Raw genomic sequence first — 12697 nt, forward strand, 5'->3', positions numbered from 1 at the left:
TAGTTAAAAAAATCATTCTCAAGACTTGAACCTAATTAAGATGTCTTTTCATGAGAAATTACCTTCCTTTTTCTACCAACTTATACAAAATATCGCACTGTTGTTTTGATCTCTGCCCTGGTAACAACCCGAGTGGTTGGTATCAGCCAAACACAAAAGAGTGCAACTGATACCATCCTACGGCTGATACTAATGCTAAGATCAACAGTGTGAAATTTTTGTTTTTTAATATTTCTGAAACAAAAGATAATTCTTAAAAATCAAATCTTTATTGATAAGTATTTTTCAAGATTAAATGAGCTCATTCATTTTTAATTCTTTAATTATTATATGTTTGACACAGTAAGAGTTATCAGACTTTCATCACTGAATTTTGAAAAGAAGGCCTGAAGGGGCCAAAGATGAAATATTGTCTTCTAGAATTCAAATTATCGACAAAAAATATAAAAAAAAAATGTGAAAATCTGACATTTCATGCACAAATTACTATAGGGTCCAATAGTGCACAAAAATCGATAATATTTTAATCTTGAAATAATTTATATGGTAATAAAACTTCAAGCAACTTTTTTCATCAAAATATCTAAATGTAGATAAGAAATAATTAAACTCAGTCTCGTTAAAAACATATACTATTGGGTTACAGGTCTCGTTAAAAAATATTATTCTATCAAGCTACAACACTGAGCTGAAAAACACGTAAATCAATTAGTGTTTGATCTTGTCAATGTGAATTGCATAATCTACATTTTGAGCACTATTTTAAAGAAAAGAACTCTAAATTTTGAGCTCAATTTAGAAAACATACTTTTAAATCATGCTTGAACATTTCACTGACATACCTGGTTGATTTCGTCGACACATCTGAACGGACACTTGGCGAGTTCCTGGAGAGCAAGCAGGTAGAGAACGGTCGCCACGCTCCGCTCGCCTCCACTCTGGTGGTACATGTTCAGCTCACGTAGCTGCTCCGCGTCCCTATATTTTACTTTGATTCGAACGCCATACTTCTCATAATCCTCCTGTAAAACAGGCAAAAATTTGCAATTAGAACCACAGGCACCAGATGTTATAAATTTTTCCCATAATAAAAATATAAATATCCTTTACGTAATAATAGGTATAGGGTATTTATTTTTATTATGAGAAAAATTTATAATGTCAGGTGCCTGTGCTCAGTACTATAGATTTGACCAAGAATAGATATTTTTTTTTAAAAATTACATACATTTTCTTTACATAAGTGTAAACTTTATCTTTATTCATTAATATTAAATTTTGTTTTAAAAATGTTTTTAATGATTTAATGACATGGATCCTTTGTTGAAAATGATGCAGATAAAAATTAAAATAAACAGAGTCGTATTAACTTATTTTAATATACATGTGTAAGGCTATCTTTGTTGTTACTTTCATTCCTTTGAAACTGATGTTAATTCACATCCAGGGTTTGACATTAAGTTTTTGAATTACTAGACCAGTTGGGCTACCTCAGCAATGTTTCACTAGCCCCGACTCCTTTATCACTAGCCCTGATCAATTTTGACAAAAATTAACATCACCAAATATTACAGACTTTTTTTCTGTTTAATTGTATTGGTTTATCTTTACCAATAATGAATCATTCAAACCGTGTTTAAGATTCAATTCAATCAACTTGTATGTAGAGGATTTTTTTTTTAAAGATAACTGTAATCAAACTTTATGATTATTTAGCATTGATTTGGCAGAGTTATTAACTATAATTACAACTTACCAACCAACTGAAATATCAACACTGGGTCTAGCCTAAAAGTAATCAACATTGTTTTGCACAACATGTTGTTGCATCACCTGTCTTGATCGACTTATTCGTCACAACAGGTGTTAATTAACTTAGTCTGAGCGGATGTGTTTAGAATTAGATAATTATTAATTTATTACATCTGTGTTCATTTAACATACACGATTGTGAACTCAGTGTACAGGGTGACTTGAACTTTTCTTTCAGAGGAAATTCTGGAGAAGTAACCGATCAAAAAGCGAGTACCGGTATTTCGCCTACATCATCTCCTAGGTTAGTCATTGGGTTGTACTTGAATTACGGTAGTTTGTAGAATTTATGCCTTTTATAGGAAAAGGTGCTTTTAAAGTTATGTGCACATTTATTTTTTTTTCACACGACCAGTCGGGCTACACATTTTACCCCGACGGACCTATCATTTACTAGACAAAGTTGGTTGGACGTGCCTTAGTGTCAAACCCTGACATCTTTTAAAATAAGTTCATTACTTTGTTTATTTTCAGAAAAATTAAAAACAGTCACTCATTTGCATAGCAAATAACATCACAGAAAAATTCAAATTGTATACATCTACATGTACTATAATATTAAAGTTTTAAAGAAAAGCAATCAAATGAAAGATGTATGCCCCTGTTTACTGTGGAATCATTTTTATTCATAGGGGTCAATATTGGTGGGTAGCAGGCTTGGGGTAATGCTAAATGTAATGGCAATGCATTGTAATGCATTACATGTTTTCAAAGTAATGCTAGTAATGTGTAATGCCACAAATTTAGCATTACAAGTAATGGTAATGAAATGCATTACTTTCCAAAATTTAGTGTAATGCTGGCATTACATGGCATTACTTTGCATTGCTTTGTTTTTTTATGCATGCTTATTTTCATAAAACTGTGATCAATTGAATAACTGAAATTGTATATGATTAAAAATTGTTTTAAAGAGGAATAATAATTCTTCAGATAAAAATATTTTAATCAAAGATCCATTCCTAAATTGTCAATATAACTAGCTATAACAACACAATTTCATAACATTATAAGAGTGTTGTTATTAAGAATCTTTAAACATTTGAAAAATTTATTCCAAGTTGTTGTGTATTAAATGAATTCTTTACTGTGGAGAAAGTGACAACAACACACAATGCCCCAAGGATAATCTTAGTATCAAAACAATCTATTATTTTAAGAGGTGCTAAACACCTCTAATGCCCACCCTTCTCTTCGCTGTGTTCCATTAAAACAGAGAACAGACATACACTCTTAAAAGCGAAAAAGAATCCACTTAGAATGCACTGTCAAACCAAGTGAAGAGACGATATCAGTAGTAAATTGCATGAAGAATTTAATGCTTTTAATTGTTTTCACAGAATTTGTGTATAAATAAGGTAAATTAGTCGAAAACTAGCGCACGTGTTTCTGCGCAATAAATATACAATTTTTTCAATGGGTGGCCCTGTAGCTCCCAGGTCGTCTGCATGCAGAGACTTTATCATCTTATTAAAAATAGGGATGATCATGTCAAATGTACATACACATAAATCAGTCTGACATTTTATAAACTGTATTTATTCTCAAACCATTTTCAAATGCCCACAGCTAAATTATTTTTTAAAGAAAACACTGACTCTCAAGTAAAAACTGCTTATAATTGCACGGAAGCTGTGTTCTGTTCATAACTTGCAAATTTGCATTACATTTTGATACATTTACAATTAGTAACCATTGCAAGGTTTTCTTAAGAGTGTATATTGGCCATAATTTGAGCCTCTATGGAATTTTCTTTTTTCGATATAAAGTGTTTTAATACAACACATACTTAAAATTTATTTTTTCCCATATAGGTATACTTATCAAAATTTGAATGTTGAGTTATCCTATAATCAAAGTGGAATAAACACCTGGAAAAAGTTCCTCAAATTAACAGTAAATCATTTTGAATAAGCAAAAAATTTGCAGTTTGGGGATAAAAAAAATTGATCTAAAATATTCAATTCAGTAAGCAACAATAAAAGCCCTTTTGGGATTCGAACTCTGGATGTACGGATCACAAGCCCTACACCTTATCCACTCAGCTATGGGGAAAGTTTCATGTTGCTGTCGATAAAATCCTTTTAATAAAACAAAATGTTGATCAGAGGTCAGCTATTTTGTGATGACAGATGTATTATTCCACCTTAAGGGGACTGAATGGCCTAGGCCATATTTGGAAATTATATTTACTAAATAATAGTTTATAGCTTCATAAATCATATCTAAAATTTTTAGATAGATCTGAAGGCTTTCTTGTTGCCCACCCAGCCTTATGGTATTCTCTATTCAGCAAATCTATGATTGTATAAACAAAATCATATAACAAGCCTTCTTTACATAAAAAAAGATGCACACCAAAATAGCTTTCATTTTTCCTATCTAATTTCTCAATAAACTCTAAAAACTCACTTCATTGGCTGGTACACTGAGGTCCACTTCACCAGCACATTTCATACAGGAGAAGAAGTACCCAAAGTTCTCGTTGATCTTTTCCATCAGTTCGCGTAAGGGTTCCAGCCATTGTCGCTTGATTTCCTCAATCTTCTCCTGATGGCCACTCAGAGCACGTTCTCTGTTTTCCACATCCGACTCCAATTTACTTATCTCTGCCTTGCGATCTCGATATTCTTGTACGACCTGGTAAATAAGAAGTTTTCAAAGTCAAATTATAGATATGATAACATTTGTGATCATTTTCTAATGAGCAGATGCTATATGAACATTCTACTAGCTGTGGTGGCAGATTTTAAACAGTTTCTTGCTTTCACCCCCTCCCCCCTCCCTCAATATGCCCATTAGCCTGCATTCATAAGATTGCTGTCACATTATTCAGCTCTTCTGTACTTTACTACAAGACAGTAATTACCCTCTCGTCCGTCTGATAGAGAGAATCCGCTCGTGCTTCCTGTTCATGAATGGCCTCATCTATCTCCTCCACAGTATGGGCTCTCACTCTCTCAAAAAGCTGCAACATACAAGTAAATGTAGAACATATCATAGCCATTACCATCTATCAAACTGATTCTAAGCTGGAAATACAATATAAGAATATGTTTAACGGGAATTTTTTAATTTTCATGATGCATTGGAAAGATAACTATTTTTAAAAAAATACTTTCTTTGGTGATTCATGCAGGTTTGAAGGTAGTAACATTGCAAAATAAAATACACAACCAGTATTAGCGGCCAGGTTCTGTTATTTTTTTCTGCAATGATCGTTTATCAAGAAATAGCCAATCTTCTTTTATAAAAATTTGAGTCTGACATCGATCATCATTAGTATTTTGTGCAGTCCCTGAATTTTTTAACAGATTGATGAAATTTTCGACTCATCTGGTTATATAGAACAGAATTGTGTAGATTTCAGCCCTGTCAGTTTCTACACTATAAAGCTATGAATCACAATTGGTTTTCTTAAAAAATAGAGAAAAAATACTCAGTAGATGTAAATATATTAACATAATTATATAGATCATAATTTGGCTGGTAGAAATGGTGGTAAATGGGTGACTGTGTTTTACATGAAGACTTTCTGCTATTCATTTACTTTAATGTTTACTCAGTGTGAAACATCTTTAACTCATGAAGAATTTGTCCAAATTTGCTTATTTTTCCATAATATACTGTTTGTGTCGTAATCCCGATAACCATATTTCTGAATTCATTAATTACAATTCTTTTCATCGGGTCACGTCTAACTTTTCGACCCTCGATCCACCCAAATATTTTTTATGACTCAGCTGGTCATGCTCTTCAACCGATTTTTTTTTTTTTTTTATAATTTATTGTTTTTGTTCCATACATACTAGTACTAATGTTGACATTATTAAATTCAGTTTTTATAAATTTTATACACATGCATACTCACTCACACACAAGTATAATTACATACATTTTTCAATATTAGTGGTAAATGGTTACTTTGCTTCCAAAAAAAGAGAAAAAACCAAAAAAAATAAAAAACCAAAAAATAAATAACAAATAATAATACGAATAGTAATAATCATAATATCATAAACTAATCTAAAATGTTTTTCCATGTAAGCCAGAATTTTTCAAAATTGCGCAGCTTTTGATTTTGGATAGCAGCATATTTTTCTACATGGTATTTTATTCTTAAATGACTGAGTAATCCAAGAAAATTTGGCATTTTGTTTTGCATTAAGGATATAAAAATATATTGTTTAACATATAGAATTATGAAGTTTATAACCCTGTTATTGTTTGACAATGGTAGATCACCGAGAATAACATTCGAAACATTGAAACCAACTCTTTCAGAGGTTTTTCTGTATATATGAAGACTTAAATCACTCCAGAGTGTTTGTACTTTATCACAAGCAATGAAAACATGTATTATTGTTTCAACATTTTCCATACAAAAACCACAACAATCAGAAGTTTTAATGTTAATTTTCTTAAGGTATTTTCCAACAGGAACAATTCTATGTAAGATTCGAAATTGTAACCACTGGGCAGAAGAATCACTAGTGGTTTTATAACAAATTTTAAAAACATCTTGCACTGATATTGTGTCTACTCCATATGGCCTAAGCTCTGCCTCCCACTTGCTGATTGAGGTTGGAATAGCCTCATTTTTATTCAAGAAATTATAAAAGATTTTTGAGCATTTTTCAGAAGATATGAGAGGTTCAAAAAATAAAGGTACATATGGATTAGGAAGTCTTTTGAAAGAAGACCTATCTATTAAGAATGATTTCAAATATTTTGAAATAGCTGTAACAATGCTATTGTATTGCATCACACAACTATCAGATAGATTGTATGTGTTTTTAAGAACTCCAAAGTCTAAAAGATTACAATCATCATCAAAAAAATCTTGCACAACCTTTATTCCCTTTTCATACCAGGATTTAAAAAAAACTGGTTTGTTGTTAACTTTTATATTAGAGTTATACCACACTGGAATATAATGAAATTTGTTTTTAAAGTGCGGAGAATAAGTAAAAGATTTCATATAACATGACCAAGCAATCAAAACATCTTTCCAAAAGGCGTTATTTTCTTTTAACAAACAATCAAACACAAAACTATCTCCAAAATCATACAATTTCTGTAAAATATCATCTCCATTGAGAGCATAGAAAATATCCATCCATGGTTTATGTGAGCAAGTTAACCTTTTAATCCATGTACATTTAAGTGATGTAATAAAACTTCTAACATCTACCATTTTCATACCACCTGACAAGTAGTCTTGTGTTATAAGAGACCTTTTAACTTTGTCTGTTTTGGATTTCCATAGAAACTCAAAAAAGGCTTTGCATATAAATGCTACAATCTCCTTTTTGGGAGTAGGAAGCGATATAAATAAATGATTTAGTTTTGGAATTAACAAACTCTTAATGACAGTGACACGACCAATTGGAGTAAGAATTCTTCTTTTCCATTGTTCCATAAGTGCAATGATTTTTGGAATCTGATTACCAAAATTAATATCAACAATTTCAGAAAGTTCAACGGAAAATTGGAAACCTAATAAATTAAAAGATGTAGATCCCCAGTCTAATTTCCATCTGGTATGATGAAACACTTGATCAGAGAATTTTTTTGAACCAATCCACACAATTTTTGTCTTAGATGTATTAATTTTAAGTCCTGAAAAGCTGGAGTAAAAATCGATAGTTTCTAATGCTTCGAACAAGGATTTTGGTGAACCATCAAGGGCTAACAAAGTGTCGTCTGCATACTGTGATATTATATGTTCTTTATTATGAACAAAAATGCCCTTAATATCATTGTTTTGCTTTATAAGAATTGAAAGGATTTCTGCACATATAATGAATAAATATGGAGCAACAGGATCTCCTTGTCTACAACCCCTTTGTATGTCAAATTGTTCTGATAAAAACCCACTTTGTAAAATGCAGGCACGGAAATTTGTGTTTAAAATTTTTATCCACTGGATAATATATTCTCCAAACCCAAAATAACTTAAAACTTTATAAATAAATGACCATGACATAGAGTCAAAGGCTTTTTCGAAATCAATGAGGACCAAAAGCCCTGGAATTTCATGTATCTCTGTGTACGACATCAGATCATAAACAAAGCGAGTATTTTCCCCTATGTATCTACCTTTTATGAAACCAGATTGTGTATTTGAAATAATAATGTCCAAAACTTGTTTGATTCTAAAGCTTAGGCAACCAGATATGATCTTGTAGAGAACATTTAAAAGGGTTATTGGTCGCCAGTTCTTTAGAAACTGTCTTGGTTTGTCCCCTTTTGGCAAACATGAAATTATTCCAAGTCTTTGAGAGATAGGAAGCTCTTTTTTAAGAAAAATACAGTTAATAGCTCTAACAACATAATTTCTAATATCACTCCAAAAAAACTTGAAAAATTCTGCGGTATACCCATCACTACCAGGGGACTTATTATTCTTCATGTGCTTTAATACGTTAAGAACTTCTCTTTCCTCAATGTCTTTCTCCAGACCTTTGGACGTATTTGTATCCATTTTAGGATTATTAGAATTCAAGAACATTTCTTCTAAATTTATATTAACTAAACTTGAATCTGCACTTTTATACAGAGTTTCATAATATATCTTAACTTCATCTAAAATTTCTGTTTGTTCATATATAGTGCCAGTACCCTCTAATTCAATTTTTTTTATTGTTTTATTTAAATAATTCCTAGATTCTAAATTACAGAAATATTTTGATGGTTTTTCACCCTCTTCTATCCAGCGAGCTCGGGACCTTATCATGTGGCCTAGTAACTTTTCTTTTCTAATACTCTCGAGTTCCTTTTTTTTTTCATCTAATTTATATAAATCAATGAAAGCATCTGATTCTAAATCCTCAATTTCTTGCAATAGTGTTTTTTCTTTTTGGTCTTTTTCTTTTTTGATATATGAAGAATATGAGATAGTATTTCCCCGTATTTCCATCAGTAGTACCTCAAGAAATAAACTTTCATCCATGTTATTTTTACATTGGAAATTTTTACTCTCTGCATTCTCTAAATATTGATTACTAACACACTTTATTACATTTTTTACCTTTTGAACGTAGTCTTTATCTGTAAGTAAATAATTATTAAATTTCCAAAGACCACGCCCTCTCCGGAAGGGATTAAATTTAAGCTCGAGCAAAACTATAGAATGATCAGACCTGTATCCAGGTTTGATAGTACAGTTTTCAACAAGATTTGTTAAGCTGTCAGAAATGAGAAAATATAATCAAGGCGACCTTGTTTTAGAGGATTTTTTTTCCGCCATGTATATACTTTTTTTTCAGGATTTAGGACTCTATAGTAATCTATGAGGCATAAGTCCTCCATTATTTCCAGGACTTTACTTCGAGCCTTTGGATTGTTAACACTACAGTAGTTATAAGTATCCTGCATGGGATTCAATGCAAGATTAAAGTCCCCACATAAAATAAAATATTCATTATCAAATTCAAGGAAGATACTTCTTACATTTTCATAAAACTCAGGGTTGTCAATATTAGGACCGTATATATTAATGAGGGTAACCTTGTGGTCCTCAATTGTCATGTCCAAAGCTAACAAATTACCTTCACAGTCGTTTTTCACTCTATGAATTTTAAACTCAAAGTTGTTATTGAAAAGTATACAGACCCCTCTTGAGTTAGATGAATATGAATTAAACACACATTTATATCCCCACTGTGTTTCTATAAACTGTTCATGTTCAGAAATAAAATGAGTATCTTGCAGGCAAATGATAGAATAATGTTTTTGTTTATAGTAGTTAAGAACATCTTTACGTTTTGATGGTGTGGCGAGCCCCTGACAGTTCACCGTAGCTATTAAAATGTTGTCAGACGACATCATATTTACGTATTAAATAGAAAATAACAGAAGCAACACATGTAAGACAAAGAAAGTATTCAAAAATAACACATACGAGAAGCAAATAACCACTTACCATTACCAAATTTTCTGATCCAACCATACCCAAAAATATTACACACACATAAGAAACTAAGCATCCTACCAGTTCATTAAGAACACTTATAAAGGGAGAAACACGCACACTCACACATACACACATGTCTAAACAGAAAGTAAACAGTTCTGAAATTGAGATACCGATCCCGATCTGAAAACCGTTGACCGATCCCGACCACTCCGCTGTCTATCAAAAAAGTGTACTAGTGCCGTTTTAGTTTTTCAGAAACATTGTCCAGAATATCGAATCTGTGGCGGCGTCCTTGTTCGTCCAGCGCAAAAATCTTGCCGTTGTAGTACCAGGCAGACTGGATTCGAGGGTCACCATTAAGATTGCGCAAAAGTTTTGCGTTGAAATATGTTAGGTGGTCATGCATGGTAAAACATTTTTTGAGTTTGTCATTCGATCGATTTTTGATGACCGCGATCTTGACCTCCGTGTTACGGAATTTGGCGATCACAGGGCGTGGCCCTTTCCCATCTCCCCCAGGAATCCGATGAATCGCAAGAACATCCGAGGGGTCCAGGTCCATCTTCACTGCCTCCTTGAGAATTGTACACAATTTACTCCTGAGGTTTTCGTTTTTCTCCTCGGCCCAGTTTAGAAATTTAATATTGGCTTTCTGCGAGTATTGTTGATTTTGATTGGCGAGGGTCATTGCAGATTGTGCCGCAGATTCACATTGTTTGAGCTTGTCGTTGAGAGATCTCAGTTCACTGGCTTGGGAGTTCAATTTTTCTCTCAGAGTGTCGAAATCAAGATTAAAACCCTCGGAGATTTCTTTTGTTTGTGTTTCGAACTCTTTACACTTTTCGTCGATTTTATCTTCAAACTCTTTCTTGACTTTGTTTTTGATACTTTCTTCGAAATCTTTTTTCATTTCATTGACAATTTCTTGTTTTATTTCACTTTTTATTTCATTTTTCAATTCTAACAATATTTCCGAAACCAAGACCTTGACATCCGATTTTTTCACCATGGACTCTCTTATTTCTGTCAAACTTTGCTGAATTTGATGAAGGTCACCTGAGATATTAACGTGCTGGTCAGATGTACTACCGTCGTGAGCAGGTGTATGATCACCGCTGCTAGTTCTCGGTTTTTTCACTGCGGCCTTTTCAGAAACAATGGATTTTCTTACGGATACTGGTGCCGATTTTAAATCGAGCTGAACAAGTTTTTTTGTTTTTGTTTGTTCTTTTTCTGGTGTTTTTTTAAGTACCCCTGACTTTTCGGCCATTGTTACTATTGTCACTATTAGTGAGTAAGAGTTCACCACAGTCTGATATTTTCAGAATGCTTCTTAACAACAATATCAAGGCGTAAATTTCTAAAATTATATAGCACTCACCAAATTGAGTTTTAAGTCCTTTATCCAGTATTTTGGGCACTTTAAATATTACAGAGACGTATTTAAAGAGAAAAAACAGCGGAGCTTCAAAAATATGGTCAGTCGCAGACCATCACGTGACCGGAACCCACGCATCCTTCAACCGATTTTTGTCGGACAACCTGAAAATCTCCCGATTCTCGGATTTGGTTTGTAAATCATGTTGCGCGATTGACTTCCAGTCATGAATCTAAGCTGTGCTTGGATTTACATAAAAATGTTGATGGCTTTAACAAGTAATTGTTCAGTTCAGGCAAGTGTTAATTAATATCATGAGTTGCTTTTATCATTAAGTGCAATGGCTTCCAATAAGAAGAGGTCTTAACCGTGGCCAGCAGAATGAAAACAGACAAAAAGAAAACAATATCTTTGTACCTATCAACATATCTGGGAAAAGGTATTCCCATGGGTAAAACAAAGTAATCAAGGACAATACGAGGCTTTTTATGTTCTATGTAATGTGAATATTGGATCTGGTGCCAAAAACAATCTGACTAAACATTAAAAACCACAAAGTCAAGTAAAAATTGCTTTTGCAGAAAACTCTTTTAACATTATTAAAGAAAATTCACACTGAATTTTGCTCAGAACAATGAAACATTCTTGTAAATTCAACCAGTCGTTGGATTGCTTTGAGTATATAAATAAATACCAACACCATGTATCAGAAGTATTGAAAAATTCAAAATCAGCAACTGTTCGTTACGTATACATTGCTTCTTTGCAATAAAATATTACACATACATTTAAACACATATTTCTGCTGTATATACCTTTGAAATATTCATACATCATAAATTTTTATGTCAAAATGGAGGAACAAATATTTTTTTTTTAAATATGCTCCGGCGAAAATATGATTTTCTGGCTTTAAAAGAAAGAGACAATTTTGTGAAGTTTTAGGAAATATTAATATATATACTCCCCGTTAGTAAACTGTTCAATCAAAATAAATTTTTGTTTGATGTTCGTACCCAAAAAATGGAAATTACATGCCACTTAAAAGTGGATACTGAACTTTTGGGCTGGTGGGCTTGAATACTTTTATAATAAGTATTGATAATGAAATGGTGAACTATAACTGCTAATGAAAAACAGATGGAAAACAGGAAAAGAGTAAGGTTATCATGGAATTAAATATATCTCCAAATTATAAAATCTTAATCAACATGTCTCTGTGAAAATATTACTTCTTCAGATGTGGTATAAATATCTTAAGATCAAACTAATTACTTTCAGTCATTTGCACAATAATATATACGCAATTCAATAAATTAATTTAAGGCTGCTAGTGGAGAAGTAATAATTAATAGAAGGATATGACTAAATCAAATTAGTCTACACCGATCTCAACGGATGAATAACTATTTTGACATGTAACAATCTCCGATCCTCAGCCACGTTTCATGTTCTAAATTATCCAGATTTTTTATTCCTACCTTAAATAACGTAAGGTTGAAGAGTTCGAGCCACTGTTACCTTTTTTTTTAATCTCAATTTGTATATTATTTTATAATGCCTAAGAAAAAAAATGTGTTTAGGGT

At 32.3% G+C, this 12697-nt stretch overlaps 1 protein-coding gene across 1 annotated transcript in view; it reads right to left on the minus strand.

The window, feature by feature from the left end:
- LOC128175157 (structural maintenance of chromosomes protein 5-like) overlaps window positions 1-12697 on the minus strand; it is a 60541-nt gene that overhangs the window by 2193 nt on the left and 45651 nt on the right. Inside the window, exons 21-23 of the mRNA XM_052840582.1 lie at window positions 4682-4780; window positions 4225-4452; window positions 843-1022 (exon numbers count right to left, since the gene is read on the minus strand). Coding sequence (XP_052696542.1) covers window positions 843-1022; window positions 4225-4452; window positions 4682-4780 — 507 coding nt within the window. The remainder of the gene's footprint in view (window positions 1-842; window positions 1023-4224; window positions 4453-4681; window positions 4781-12697) is intronic.

The sequence above is a fragment of the Crassostrea angulata genome, chromosome 3, assembly GCF_025612915.1.
Source record: "Crassostrea angulata isolate pt1a10 chromosome 3, ASM2561291v2, whole genome shotgun sequence".
NCBI lineage: Eukaryota > Metazoa > Mollusca > Bivalvia > Ostreida > Ostreidae > Magallana > Magallana angulata.